The following is a 16,129-nucleotide window of genomic DNA, read 5'->3' as shown; positions in this document are numbered from 1 at the left end:
TTATATTAATGTACACATTTGAATTACACATTGACATAATTTGCACTGAACTGTCATGTTTTCCTGGTTGAATGTTTTCAATCTTTTCCTAAAGAATACTGTTATTTAAAATTATATTTGTTAACTTTCATTGTTCATGTTGTTGTTATGTTTTGTAGCATAATGTGGATCATTTCTGGGGCATTTTAATAAGATTTGGTTATTGGGAATATCATTAAATACATTCAAGTGGCCCGGGCATCTTGGTGGCTCACCTGGTGGATCGCATGGCACAGAATCAGACTCGGAGCCCTTTCCCGCATGTCATTCCCTCTGTCTCCCTCTTTCACACTGTCAATAAAGCCTTAAAATGGCCAAAAAATCTCTTTAAAAAACCCAAAACATTCAAGTGGCCAATTTTGGATTATTTGGACAATATTCAACCTTAACCCATAAGAACCCAGACCCAGTAATCCTTAAAGGAAAATTATGGGGGATATACCACAGACCAATTTGACTACATAGAACAATTTGACTACATAGAACACATTTATGATGTTTAAAAAAAAATAAAAAATACTACCCCTAAATGTCAAAGATCTGTGATATGACATATACGTTACATTGGGCGTTTATGGAATTTATGTTTATGATATTTCTTATTCTTGAATGAATAAACTAGACGCATTTTCTGCTTAAAAAATCACAAATTTGCCTTTTTCTTTGCATCTCCACAACATATATAAAAATTGTGACATAAGTAGTGCTGTTAGACAACAATTTCCATTTCAGATTTGTTTTAAGTAACAAAATAATAATAAATAAATAAGTATAAATAACACTGCCTCATTTGACGGCTTCCCAACAAGCTACTGTAGCTGTAAAACACTGAAAAACACACTTATGTACTTGAGAAAACATACATGAACATTACTAGGACATTTAAAATGTTTGTGACACCCGTGTCACCGTGGGTTCTTATGGGTTAAAAAAATGTAAATTTCCTTTTAGACGTCATTCGGAACGGTTTACTCGCAGGTTCCCGCAATGTTCTACAGAAATCAAAAGCCTCTCTCTCATAGAAGAGGCACAGAAGTCAAAATTAAATTGGAATTAAGACTAAAGTTAGACGGAAACCTCTTGCAGGAACAAAACACAACACATGTCTCGTAGATCTTAAGTGTGGAGTCAAACGGAGTGTGTTACCCAGTTGGAAGTGATGACTTACCTTGATGACAGGATGTCCTGTAGTAGCTGCCTTAATGGACCCTCTGCTACCCTCCGTCTCATAGTGCGCCCTGTGGTAGGATTTGGGCTGGACCTCCACCTTTAACTCACACTGGTCAAACTGGTTGGGCAGAGGCCAGTCAAGAGGAGGGGGTGAAGATGTCCTGCAGGCAGAGACGTAGTTATCAGATACTGTGTACACAAATCAGCTACACTGTTACTTAACCCATTGACGCCTAAAACTTCCTGTAAAACCTCTGGGCGATTTTAAAATCAGCCCCTAAAACCTGAAGTTTTTCTGGAAATTCAACAGAAGTGTCAACGCTTCTACTAAATAATAGATTTTTCAGCCTCTGTAGCAGATAGAAATGAGAGTATTTTAAAGTATTATAGTAGTATTATTTTTTAAGTATTTGAGAGCTTATACAAATACTACAAAACGACTTATCCGCTTTCCAGGCTTCAATGGGTTAAAGTTCAGCATTACTGAAGGGATGTCAAAGGTTCAAACAGTAGAGTAAATATGAAGCTGCTGTTGGAAGCAGCTTAGCTTAGCTTAGCTTAGCATAGAGGCAGAAAGATGGAGGAAACATCTAGCCTGGCTCTGTCCAAAGTTCAAACAAGCCTCTTCTAACACGTCTAACTATCAAAGTCGTACACATACACCCGTCATAAAACTATAAATCTAATCTAGTGACTAAAATTTACTAGAGATTTATGACCAGAACAACTTGACACTCAAATTAATCTTCAGGTTCTCAGCTTTCACTTCTATGTGTCGTCTACTATTGACCTGCTATCTCCCCCTAAAAATCCACTGCCTACAACCAGAAACTCTCCATAAAGGGGAGCCAAATGACAAGGGGTTAACTAACTAGACATGACTTGTTAATCAGGGAGCTTTTGAGGTGCTGGTATGTGGATGCTGTTACCTTGAACAGAGCCAGTTTTTCAAAATAAATGCTATTACAATAGTTTCTATAAAAACGCTTAATCGTTTGAGCACTAAATTCATTAACTACATGATAAAAGTGCACAAGAAAAACTGCCAAGTGTTCAGAGAACTCACACATACACTACCGGTCAAAAGTTTTAGAACACCCGAATTTTTCCAGTTTTTTATTGAAATTCAAGCAGTTCAAGTCAAATGAACAGCTTGAAAGGGTACAAAGGTAAGTGGTGAACTGCCAGAGGTGAATAAAAAAAGGTAAGCTTAACCAAAACTGAAAAATAATGTACATTTCAGAACTATACAAGTAGGCCTTTTTCAGAGAACAAGAAATGGGTTAACAACTTAACTCTATGGAGTCTTGGGCTATTTTGTCCATTTTTGAATTATTTTCATGTCTTTGTAAGTCATTTTGTGTCTTTTTTTTGTCATTTTGTGTCTTTTTTTTGGTCATTTGGTGTCTTTTTTTTGTCATTTTGTGTCTTTTTTTGTCATTTTGTGTCTTTTTTAGTCCTTTAGTCCAACATAAAATGTGATTTTGAATCTTTTTTTTACTTTCAAAACACTATCATGCTCAATAAAGAATTTTAAATGTTGCAAATGTGCATTAATTTCAGAGTACACTGAGACATTAAACTGCATCGTGTTCAATTAAATTCTGGAAAAGTTGGTGTGTTCTAAAACTTTTGACCAGTAGTGTATAAAAGCAACTACATTATTAAAATGCTAACCTGAACAGAGGAGGGTTCCCAGGTTTGGGTTTGTTCCAGCTGAAGTGAGAGGGCACCTGAAAGAACAGATCAGCCAGGCCGTCCTGTTCACGGCCCTCCTCCCCCGGAGAGTCCAGGAAGGACTCCAACCCCGAGTCCCCTTGTCCAGCCAAGAGTTGGGTCCCTGACGTCCTCCTGGTCTTGGAGGGGACGTTCAGCTCCTGGTAGCCAGACATCAGTAGGGACCCCAGGGCGCCGGCAGGGCTTCCCACCCAGGTGTCATCTGTTACGCTGCCCCGTGGAGAGGCGCCTGGTGTGGGGCTAGGGGAGTGGTGAGGGGAGGGTGAGCGGGCATGGGGGTCAGCGCTGGAGTGGCGCCTCTTCCCACAGGGGGAGGTCGGTCTGGATGACGGTCTGAGAAAGAATGCAGTCAGGATTAGCAGGATGTAACAGTTTCAGTGTTGAATCAAGATTCATATTCACTATACAACCCCAAAAATGTAAAAAAAACTTTTATATTCATCACAGTAAAAGACAAAGCTGGATGAACATTTTTACTTTTGTTCATGTTGATTTTAAAGCCTCTATTGTTCACTGTCTGACTTTGTATGTGTTGTTTTTGTCTGCCAAAACACACTGACGTCTCTATGTAGTCTGAGAGGTGAAACCCATGGGTAAAAGGTCTTGAAAAACAAATCTTTATCCCGATGAGACTACCGAGTTAAATAAATAACGTCACTAATTAGACATCTGTAAACCATGGCAGCATGTACCTGGAGGTGGGCCGGCGGTTCAGCCAGCTCTCCTCAGTGACACTGGCGCGAGGGGAGTGGCAGGGCGACTGGCGGGGCGACTGATGGGGCGACAGCGTCGGACTGAAGGCTGAAGGATGCTGGTACTTTTGTTGCCATAGCTCTACCCCAAAGGCCCCGCCTCCGCAGCCGGGGGACCCCATAGGGGACTCCATAGGAGACCCGAGGGGGGACCCCAGGGCGAGGCGAGCAGCATCGCGCAGTTCCACTTCCACGTCGTCGTAGACATTGGAGAAGGACTCGCAGGAGGAGAGGTCTGACATCCAGCTCCTGGAGGACAGGCTGCTGCAGGGGCTCGGGCAGAGCGTGGGGTCCCGGTAGCAGGGGTCCAGGGGCAGGTAGAGCTGGCCTCTGGACCAGGACCCCTCAGGGTAACCCCCCTCTGCCCCACCCACCACTAAAGCTTCATGGCTACTTCCCAGCTCTACATGATTGTTAGGAGCTATGGAAGTGATCTGGATACTTGGACAGTCAAAGGTTCTGAGGTTCCCCTGGGCTCCGTACTGGGGCTCCTGCAACTGGTAGCCGACATGGTGGTAGTCATCAGTGGTGGGGCAAAACGGAGGCTGATTTTGCAGCTCTTGGTTGAAGAGCTGCTCGGCCAGAGCCTGAGTGGTGGAGGGAGGTGTCCTCACATTGAGATCTGGACCTGTGACGTGTAAGAGATGAACCAACATGTAAATGAGATGTTTGATCATTTGCATTGCAAACAGGCTTGTTTTTTTCATTGCCATACAGCAGCAACCTCAGTTGTGCAGCTGACAGTTAATACTCATCTACCGTTGGTCTATATATATATATATATATAGGGTTATTCTTTATTTTATTTCTTCTTCATTGTTGGTTTCTTATTTTATTCATGCTTTTTCTGTCAAAGCACTTTGTGAATGCTGTTTTAAAAGGTGCTATATAAATAAAGGTATTGTTATTATTATTTAGCTATTTATTCTATTCCTATTTATTCTTTATTTTCTCAAAAATCATTTCTAGGATTGTCCGACAATGTAACTCATTGTTTGTATAATGTATAATAATGTTAAATATCATTGAATACAGTTTTATGTTTGAGAAAGTACCACTTGCTACATTTGCAGAGTGGTGAAACATCAATACATTTCTATTTTCATTCCAGCTCTAAAAATTACTATATCGGTTAGTGATGAATTTTCCCCCTCTGAAATTAGTATCGGCATCACAAGTCCCATATCGGTCGAACTCTAGTTTCTAATTATTAAATTTAACTTAAAGTTTTGGATGTTTTGTCAGATAGATATTGAACTAAGATGTCCCCCTGGCCCATAGAAATGGTTAATAGAGGTCGACCGATATATCGGCCGGCCGATATATCTGGCCGATATTTGTGTTTTTTACTTGTATCGGCATCGGCCGATACGTGCGTGCATTCGCCGATCAATTAGCCCATTTCACTGAGCCAACAGCAGGCAAGGCTCAGTACAACATCTGCCATTCTCTGGTGAGCTGCTGCTGATACCAAATTTTCACACACAACACCCCTCCTCCGCTCCCTCCACTGGCTACCAGTGGCTGCGTGGATACGCTTCAAGACTCTAGCTCTGGCGTACTCTGCTGCTAACGGTTCAGGTCCTACTTACATCCAGGACCTTGTCAAACTCTACACTCCTGCCCGTCCTCTACGCTCTGCATCAGCCAAACAGCTTGCGACTCCCACCCTGCGTGGGTCAACTCGCCTCAAAACCACTTCCAGACTTTTCTCTGTCTTGGCTCCCAAATGGTGGAACGAGCTCCCCACCGACATCACGACCTCAGACAGCCTGGACATCTTCCGCCACAGGCTGAAGACCTATCTCTTCCAACAATACCTCGGTTAAGTCATGGTCACCTAACATATATATATTTAAAAAAAAAAAAAAAAAGCTCTTGTTCTTTTCTCTTCTTTTCTTCTTTAACATATAGCACTCCTTTAGCAATGACAGTTAGCTCTTCCTATGGTCTGGGTCTAGTACCATCAGGTTGAATGCACTTATTGTAATTTGCTTTGGACAAAAGCGTCTGCTAAATGACATGTTATGTAATGTAATGTAATGTAATACCAGAAAAAAGAAAAACGCATCAAATATCATATATCAAATATCAAATATCAAATATCAAATATCATCTGAGGCGCCACCACCTCCAGGCCTAGAACAACACACACATTGTTTGCTATCCAACTGTTAATATGTTTTGTTTGTTTTGTTAATAAATGTTTCTTTTTTTGTTTGAATTGAGACTTGTGTAACATTTGTTATCTTTGTGTATCATTTTTATCATGTAAATGGAGGGAGAAAAGGCAAAATCGGCTTCAAGAATCGGCCCAAAAAAATCAACAGCACATATCGGGGATCGGTTAAGACTCATGTCAAAATAATCAGTATCGGCATCAGCCTTAAAAAAAACATATCGGTCAACCACTTATGGTTAATGACAATAATGTTTAGCTTTCTTTCCCACCGTGGTTCTCTGAACTCCACCTGTTGATGCCATATTCACTGCTGCATGTGTGATGTAATTCAAACTTGTAGTGGTCTCTGCTCTGATGTTAAACTGTCAGCAGCAGAACCATGACTCCACAGTTAAAAGCTCATGCACTGTCCTCCTTGTGTGTAGGGAAAAAGTCATGGTCACCTAACATATTTAAAAAAACAAACAAAAAAAAAGCTCTTATTCTTTTCTCTTCTTTTCTTCTTTAACATATAGCACTCCTTTAGCAATGACAGTTAGCTCTTCCTATGGTCTGGGTCTAGTACCATCAGGTTGAATGCACTTATTGTAATTTGCTTTGGACAAAAGCGTCTGCTAAATGACATGTTATGTAATGTAATGTAATGTAATACCAGAAAAAAGAAAAACGCATCAAATATCATATATCAAATATCAAATATCATCTGAGGCGCCACCACCTCCAGGCCTAGAACAACATACACATTGTTTGCTATCCAACTGTTAATATGTTTTGTTTGTTTTGTTAATAAATGTTTCTTTTTTTGTTTGAATTGAGACTTGTGTAACATTTGTTATCTTTGTGTATCATTTTTATCATGTAAATGGAGGGAGAAAAGGCAAAATCGGCTTCAAGAATCGGCCCAAAAAAATCGGCAGCACATATCGGGGATCGGTTAAGACTGATGTCAAAATAATCAGTATCGGCATCGGCCTTAAAAAAACGTATCGGTCAACCACTTATGGTTAATGACAATAATGTTTAGCTTTCTTTCCCACAGTGGTTCTCTGAACTCCACCTGTTGATGCCATATTCAATGCTGCATGTGTGATGTAATTCAAACTTGTAGCTGTCTCTGCTCTGATGTTAAACTGTCAGCAGCAGAACCATGACACCACAGTTAAAAGCTCATGCACTGTCCTCCTTGTGTGTAGGGAAAAAGTTCATTCACACAGCTGCACACACTCCTCACCACAACCCCTCTATTAATATCCTTCTTTCTCGCTCTAACACACACCTCGCAGGCTACATGCAAAAAAGGTATCAAAGCAGCAACTGTGCTCCACCTCAACAGTTCCACTCGCAAAACAACCCCCAACATGATGGAGAGAGATAAATGAGACGTGATGCAACAACAGGGGCAGAAAGAGGAGGCGCCAGCTGGGTGCCACAGAGCGGTTAGAAAACTAGGAAGTAAAACCTGCTGCCAGACGGGCGGGTTGGCACACTGCCTGTCTTTACAGAAACACAGCCAGCCAACACATACCCATCCATCTAACCACCCATCAGTCAGTCCATCTACAAACCAAGGTTATAATAGTTTTGGATTTTTCATTAGTTTTAGTTTTAATTTCGTTGTGAATTTTTGGTTTCAAATTCAGTTAGTTTTAGTTAGTTTTTAGAGTGAGTTTTCTAGTTTTGGTTTAGTTTTTATTTTTTGAAAATGCTTAGTTTTAGTTTAGTTTTTATTAGTTTTAGTTTTTTTGTAATGGGCTATGTGTTGGGTGCCAGATTCAAAGTGGTCATAATAAATTTTGCCTTTATTTCCTTTGGTTTATCATCTCAGCCCCAATAAGGTTATTAGTTAGTTATGGGTTTTTTTAAAAACTCTAGTTTTTATTTTTATTTCAGTTAACGAAAATGTTTTTTCAATTCTAGTTTTCGTTATTTTGTTAGTTTTCGTTAACTATAATAACCTTGACACATACACATTGAACATTGATATTCGCTGGAAACTATTAGAATATTATTGGAAAATCGAACCTTGTAGTGCACTTTAAAACTCCTAAAGATAGGTAGGCTAAATAGACTTCAGATGAGATGAGTCAGGGTGGAAATCCAGAGTGAACTTTTAGTTTAGTTTTTATTAGTTTTAGTGTTAGTTTTAGTTTTTTGTAATGGGCTGTGTGTTGGGTGCCAGATTCAAAGTGGTCATAATAAATTTTGCCTTTATTTCCTTTGGTTTATCATCTCAGCCCCAATAAGGTTATTAACTGTTTTGAATTTTGGTTTGAGTGTAGACATCCCAGTCTCAGTAAACATATTTACCATGTGTTGCATGTTCAAATAGAAACACTGAATTATGAATGAAAAAAGTTGACAAAAACGAAAACTAAGGACATTTCCACTATAATTTTAGTTAGTTTTGTAACCACGCAATACAGTTCTAGTTAGTTATCGTTTTTTTAAAAACTCTAGTTTTTATTTTTATTTCAGTTAACGAAAATGTTTTTTCAATTCTAGTTTTCGTTATTTCGTTAGTTTTCGTTAACTATAATAACCTTGCTACAAACTGGTTCTTCTGTCATTTTACCACCCACAGACTCCCTCAGTACTTCCACAGCTGCTGCAATCCATCATTGTCATTTTCTGCTTGATTATGTTTCATTTGAGAGGGACTCGAACTTTGGATAATAGCCTCCACTGAACAGCCAAAATACTCACATTACCTCTGCTTCATGAGGTACAAAAAAAATGACAGATAAAAGTATGAAATCAATCTTTTCAGCCTGGGTTATTCGTTCAGAGCTGGTACAAACATTGCTTTCAATATTGATTAAACATATTATATAATATACACTACCGGTCAAAAGTTTTAGAACACCTCAATTTTTTCATTTTTTATTGAAATTCAAGCAGTTCAAGTCAAATGAACAGCTTGAAAGGGTACAAAGGTAAGTGGTGAACTGCCAGAGGTAAATAAAAAAAGGTAAAAGATAATGTACATTTCAGAATTATACAAGTAGGCCTTTTTCAGGGAACAAGAAATGGGTTAACAACTTAACTCTATGGAGTCTTGGGCTATTTTGTCCATTTTTTAATTCTTTTCATGTCTTTTTTAAGTCATTTTGTGTCTTTTTTAAGTCATTTTGTGTCTTTTTTAAGTCACTTTGTGTCTTTTTTAAGTCATTTTGTGTCTTTTGGTGTCTTTTTTTGTCATTTTGTGTCTTTTTTTGGTCATTTTGTGTCTTTTTTTATTCCTTTAGTCCAACATAAAATGTGATTTTGAATCTTTTTTTTTTATTTTCAAAACACTATCATGCTCAATAAAGAATTTTAAATGTTGCAAATGTGCATTAATTTCAGAGTACACTGAGACATTAAACTGCATCATTTTCAATTAAATTCTGGAAAAGTTGGTGTGTTCTAAAACTTTTGACCGGTAGTGTATATATATAAATAAAATTTCTTCATCCTGTAAAATCCCTGAAAATACAAAAAAAAAAAAGCACTTAATCACTTAAGACGTATGTGGAAAAACATTAGAGTGCTTCTGGGGCCAGTGTAGCACTTTAGTGCTTGGTCAATTAAGTGGTTAGTCAGTCTGTAAAAACTACTGCAGCAACTGTTTTGATAAGAAATCACTTTAGTTGTATGTGATTGACGGAAATTCCAAAAGACAAAAAAATGTGACAAAAAATGACTTTGGTCCAGACTTCCATGTTCCCCTCGGGATGAATTGTAATAACTTTGAATTGTAATTACAAATGTAAATTTCTGCCAGTTTTGGTCTGTCAAATGAAGAAAACTTTAAACATTTTTAGATATTAACTTTGGTAAAAGTGGCTGTGGTAAAGTGTGTCACTTTGTGGAACAAATGATGGCTTAATAAACTATAAACATAATATGCAGATTATTATATTATATAAAATAAAAAATAATAATTAGTTAATAATCAGTCCTGTTCCTGTTCTTAAAGGAGACGTTAATTCATCTTTTTCGCCCTTCAAATGTTTCTATTTCATATTCCAGAAGACTTGGCATCCATTTATTGATAATATATAAAATATCCTCTTAACTCTTTGTTACAATAACTATGATATACCTAATGTGAAATATCAATAATCAGCATGAAAACAGCTTTTTATCTTGGTTAATATTCATACTGTATATTTACAGTATGTGTCCTATTGTATTTGTGTGTCTATTTATGTACATTTCTCCACTGTTTAGTTTTATATTTGTTTATTGTTCCTTTGAGAACTAAACGCACCAATAAACAGATGTAAATATATATTCTGCCATTTAAAAAAAAAAAAAAAAATTATAAAGATTTGCTAAATAATAGGTGATACTTCTTTTCCTTTTATCATAATATATAATTACGTATAATAGAAAAGTTTAAAATATGACTAGCATTAGCTAATCCCAAATATTTACAGCAACTTGTTCAACAGCTTACTGATCAATACACATAACTATAGCAAACTGATCAATAATACTAATCCATATACTGTTAACAGTCTCTGTAGCTTTCCGTGGTTTCACATTATGCTGATTTAGTCACTTCTTCACCTCCTGATACACATTTTAAATTTCACCTAAATTTAACAGCAGACAGCTGGATGTGTCACATCGACACAGTCAGGCGACACAACTTCCTGTCAGTTTTCAAAGTAAAATATTGTACAGGACCAATCCAGCAGTGGAAAGTAACTACGTTTATTTACTAAAGTATTGTATTTAAATACAATTCTGGGATATTTGCAATTTACCTATGTATTTACATTTCACTGCTACTTCAGAATTATACTGTACTACATCTCACAGGTAAATATTGTCATGTTTACTTTACAATATTTAGGTTTTTTTGGCTCAAAAATTGATTTTTGCAAACGAAACATATACAAATAGAGTACATACAAGTATTGTTGATAACGTTTCAGTATATTTAGTTGATTAATCAGTTAGTCAATCCACAGAAAAGTGATTGGCAACTTTGGTGGATCTTTTAAGCCATTTTCATGAAAAAAAACATTTTATTCTAGCTCCATAAATGTCAAGATCTGCTGCTTTTTTCCTTTTTAATTGTTAAGCTTTGTAGTCCATGTAATAATGTTATATTCACTTAAATGTATGTGTACACTATACAGAATTTTGAAGTAAATGTACAAAAGTATAAATAAATAAATAAATATACAATATATAATATATATAAGAAATATATATATATATATATATATATATATACATATATATATATATATTTTTTTTTCTTTTTTTTTTTCTTTTCTAAACATTTATCTCGATGATTTAATTTTTAACTACTTAATATAATATTATGAGGCCTTATTTAAAAAAATATGTAATCATTTTAATATTGATCATGTTTTATATTACATCTTGAGCAGAAAAGTAACTAAAGCTGTCAGCTAAATGTAGTGGAGTGGAAGTATGAAATTACATAAAATGGACATGCTCATGTAAAGTAGCTCAACACTGTACTGGTGTACAGTAATTGAGAAGATGTACTTAGTAACGTTGAGTTGCCCTAAAAGTACACTATGCTCGTTACGTTTCTTAAAGAAATACTTCAAAGAAAAATCTTTCTACTCTTAGTAGTGATCCACACAGTCGCCCATAAAGTTGGAATAATTTTGTTTTCAGACACAATCCTCTGTTAACTGTGGTTGAGACACGTTTTGAGAAGATATACACTTTATCTGTCAATAATAAATCACAATGTCACAATCATTTCATGGAAAGAAACTCATTTTTTCAAGTTTTGCAGGAAACACAAAAAACTTCACCGAAAGTGTAGCATATGATATTTATTGATCATTTCACTCAAAAAGGATATAACAAAGGCTGGCTATCGGCATAGTAATAACACTGTGTGTGTAAATTATGTAACTTAAAAGAAGCAAATGCCTTAGGCAATTTTTTGAACATGCCTTTGTGACTTGAGCAAGATATGGCAACACTTTATTTTGAAGGCGTCTACATAAGAGTCACACAAGCCTGTCAGAAACATGACATGACAAGTATCATGAGCATTAATGTTACTTCAAAGTGTCATTAATGTTCATGACACATCCCATGTCATGTTTTGACACGCTCATGTCACTCTTATGTAGACACCTTAGAGGAAAGTGTAACCAATATTAGTGTCAACAATAAAACACTGATGAACTAAACTGATAACTAAATAATCTCCCTCTAGCTCTTCTTTGCTGGGTTCTTATCTGATGCCTATTAATGTGGCAAAGTGTCAAAGAAGTGATGATCTTAACCCTATAAAGCCAAGTGTATCATATTTGATACATAACTTTTTGAGACTTCTACAACATCAGTGTGATATTTTTTTCCTGAAAAACCTGATGTATACATGAATTGATTAAAAAAACTGAGCAACAAATTTCACAAAAATACCAGATGTAACAAAAATGATTTGCTGGTTCCACTGGTGGATCTGTCTTTGCTGCGTGAAAACTTCATATCAGCAGATGTATGATGTTGTTTTATATGGAAAAACAAAGTTTGTATGTTTGAGGAAAATGTTAAAAGGAAAGTCAAAGTTTTATTTGGTTAAAAATATTAGGTTTTATGTGATTATGTTAAGTTCAAGAAAAGCAAATTGTGAGCAACAAATTGCACAAAAAGACCCGACGTATCAAATATGATCCAAATTAAATTCATATATGAAAATTGATATTGAATTAAAAACATTTTTAGCCGGTTCAACAAACACTCCAGTTTTGAAAATTTAGAATTTTCTGGCAATTATTTCACAGTTCAGGCTTTATAGGGTTAAAGAGGTAAAATCACATGATCTGATCAACTGAGGATGTAGGCAAATTTTACCATAGGTGGCTATGAGGAGATGATTTAGGCAAAAAAAAAAAAATTGACAAAAAATTACATAGGCGATTATTTATTAGTGTGACGATATTTTATTCCAACTTTATGGGCGACTGTGTATAAATTGCTTCCTAAAAAGTGTGGAGACCCTTATTGAACTTTCTTGCAAATCAGGGTGCGCATTCACCTTGACTCGGTTGTGAGGTGCTGAGTTGTTGCTGAGTTTGTTTTTTTTTTGTTTTTTTGTTTGGTTGTTGTTGTTTTTCTCTTTTGTTTTGTTTTGTCTGGTTTTGTTTGTCAATTTACTTGTGTTATGTGGAATATGTGAAATGTGATGTATCTTTTTTTTTTATGAGAAATGTAACTTGGTGATCATGTTCCACTGCTGTCTATAAATGTGTAAAATTCAATAAAAATATTGTGGAAAAAAAAAAAAAAAAGAAAGAAAAAAATTGCTTCCTGGTGTTTACATGTCGGACGTTTTATTTTGAAAACCACCTCGCCTAACTTCCGGTGTAATGTCGCTAGTTGTCGCGAGCTTAATTCAGTTGACAAATTGCTAACTAACGTCGCCAAAATGACACGTACCTGCCGCCTGTCTGCCGTCCTCCTCAAAGATCAGTCTGAAGTCCAGCTCCTCACTGCAGTTTACTGTGGACATTGAACTGGAGAGACGATAAATGTCCTCAGAGGCGAGTCGTTAAACCGACCTGTCTGTCTGTTTAAAACTGACCTGTCTCACTCACTTCCATCCGACTGAAAAGCAGAACTTCAACTGGGCGCCAACAAACACGTCGACTTATTCCGCGACTAAAAGTTGTTTACCAACATCGACACGATCGTCAAATACGCCCCCGGACTCTGTAGTAAAAGCGGGAAAGTCCCATTATTGTGTGAACTTGTTGTGTTCGGTGTTTCTGTTCGGTTGCAGCGAGTTTTACTCTCCTCCAGGTTGATCCCTGTGCTGCGTTCAAGCTCATCTCGTAAAACGTAACACTCACAGCGCCGTTTAAAATCGGCCCTGGAGTGCCGTTTCAAATACCTGCTGTAGTTTGTAAATGATCAAATAGAAGTTTGTGTATTTATGACAATTGTAAAAATTCAAATGTAAGATTCTTAAAATATTTTTAATTCCCCAATTGAATGAGTTTTCTTTTTTATTCTTATTAAAAAGGTTTTTGTAATACAGACAGAACTGCTGGATTTATTTTTCCCCATTGTTTTAATTTATTATTTAATGTAATGTACATTTATTGAAGTCATTTACTTAAGTACAACCTTATTCTTCTACTCCAATACATATTATACATTTTACTCCACTACATTTGTCACAGAATATAATCAATTAATAAATTCAATCATTGTAGAATAAACTAACCAGCAGTGTATGAAGTCATTTAAATTAGATCCAACTTTATCAGCTTCGACATTAAAATGATTAATGCATTAATCACATTTTTTTATCCAATATTTTTATGGAAATGGCAATTCTGCATGACTACTTTCACTTTTGGTTCTTCAAGTAATTTTGATGCTGAAACTGTTGTACTTTAACCTAAGTTTGAGTTTGAATGTAGGACTTTTATTGTAACAGTATCCTCACTTGACTACTTTTTAAAGAGCAAAGTTAAATGAAATATTTATATTTACATTTTAAATATTCATATAATCGTCATTAAAGTTGCAATGAAATCACCTTAGAGACATTACATTAAAAAAGTAAAACATGTATAAATTTGAATAAATTAATAGTGATCACAAAATGTCAACATAAAAGCAGATGTAAATAGTGAAACCTTTTTTTTCATTATATAAAAACAGAATAAGGAATCTGAATTATTGCTGTTTTAATTCAATTAAATAAAGTCCATAATTATTCTGATTTGCACATTCTAGGCTTGGTAGTGTAGTAGATATTCATACTGTATTGTATATATTCTAGTTATAAGTTGCCTCACATCTTTGCTGTTCTTCCTTTTGCTGCTTTGACACTTATTTCCTGCGTGGGACAGTACAGCTGTATTCGTTCATATGCGTGCTCAAAAAAGGTCATATTCCCCAGTGCCCTTGAAGGCACCATTAACCAGCCCGGTGATGACGTCAGTAACTGGGTGTCTCTATCTATCAGGTTCAATTCAGGACTTAAAGGCTTTTTAATTATCAGGCCAGAGGTAGAGCAAGTATTCACATCCTTGTTCTACAATGTAAAAAAAAAAAAAAAAACTAATCTGTTTTAAACAACATTAAATATGGTACTTCAGTAATCGTGTGTAAGTATAATCAGGAAAATGTCGTTTTAAAAGTATTTAAAGCAGGTATATGGTGTCATTAGAATATCATTCATGCATTCTTGTAATAGCAGACTTTTAATGTTGTAGTTCGTTGAGGTGGAGCTCATTTTGAAATATTAAATGATAAATTATTTTCTTAAATTATTAATCTGCTGAATATTTTCTCCATTAATGGACTGTTTGGTTTAAAAAAAAGAAAAATAACCCCCCAGTTTAGACATAAACTGGACAACAGTAAATCAGAACTGTGCACTAAGTGTAATGTTGAGGTGGGGAGTTTTATTCATTGTGTCTGGACTTGTAGATATATTGATAAATACTGGCAAGATGTAGAAAACCGACTACAACTAATTTTTGACATTAAACCCAAAAAAGACCCGTTGTGTCTACTGTTTGGACTGGCAGACACACAACTTAAAAGTGCACATTCCAAAAGACTCTTCTCTATTCTCACTTTTTGTGCAAGGAAGAACATATTACTGAAGTGGATAGACTGTAAACCCCCCACAATAGCTGGATGGCATAAAGTTATTTTTGATATGTTACCCATGGAATACTTAACATATCGGTCCAGATGTATGACTGAAGCTTTCTATAGAATCTGGTCCCCATTTCTGACTTATATTGGTACGAGACTAACTGCCATTGTGTTGAAGGGCCTGCTGGACCATAAGTGAGATAATATGATGCTTCTGTGGATACTGTCTCTAGGGGGACTCCCCCCACTTATCTCTATGTATCATATATGATCTCTTTTTTTCAAATTTATGTATGATATGGCTTACCCCCCGTGGTTCTTGTTGTTATGGTTGTTGTTTTTGTCTAAGACAGCTCTGTTTGTTTGTTTTTGTGGCTGTCTGTGCTGGTTTGTGTAATGTATATTTGGCTACTCATAATAATAATGACATGCTGTATATATGCGAAGGAGCAGAATCTGTACAGCTTTATTTTTTTGAATACATGTCATAACCTTCCATTCATGTTTCTCCAGCCGATTGCTTTATATTTGTATTTATCTTTATTTTATTTTTTTGTTGTCGTTTTTGCTATATGAAAAACTCAAAGATATTGAACACAAAAAAAAAAAGAAAAATAGTGAGATATGGTTCCACAACTCC

General features: G+C 36.0%; 1 protein-coding gene across 1 annotated transcript in view; it reads right to left on the bottom strand.

Moving 5' to 3' along the window:
* The window catches only part of LOC131973053 (nuclear factor of activated T-cells, cytoplasmic 3-like), a 40,039-nt gene extending 26,310 nt beyond the window's left edge, over positions 1 to 13,729 (bottom strand). Inside the window, exons 1-4 of the mRNA XM_059334898.1 lie at positions 13,309 to 13,729; positions 3,639 to 4,326; positions 2,887 to 3,279; positions 1,208 to 1,370 (exon numbers count right to left, since the gene is read on the bottom strand). Of these exons, the coding sequence (XP_059190881.1) occupies positions 1,208 to 1,370; positions 2,887 to 3,279; positions 3,639 to 4,326; positions 13,309 to 13,381 (1,317 nt within the window). The 5' untranslated portion in view covers positions 13,382 to 13,729. The remainder of the gene's footprint in view (positions 1 to 1,207; positions 1,371 to 2,886; positions 3,280 to 3,638; positions 4,327 to 13,308) is intronic.
* Between the last annotated feature and the right edge of the window lie 2,400 nt (positions 13,730 to 16,129).

This window comes from Centropristis striata, chromosome 6, assembly GCF_030273125.1.
Source record: "Centropristis striata isolate RG_2023a ecotype Rhode Island chromosome 6, C.striata_1.0, whole genome shotgun sequence".
In the NCBI taxonomy this organism is placed as follows: domain Eukaryota; kingdom Metazoa; phylum Chordata; class Actinopteri; order Perciformes; family Serranidae; genus Centropristis; species Centropristis striata.
The sequence above is the reverse complement of the archived record's forward strand: the minus strand, read 5'-3'. Positions and strand labels throughout refer to the sequence as shown.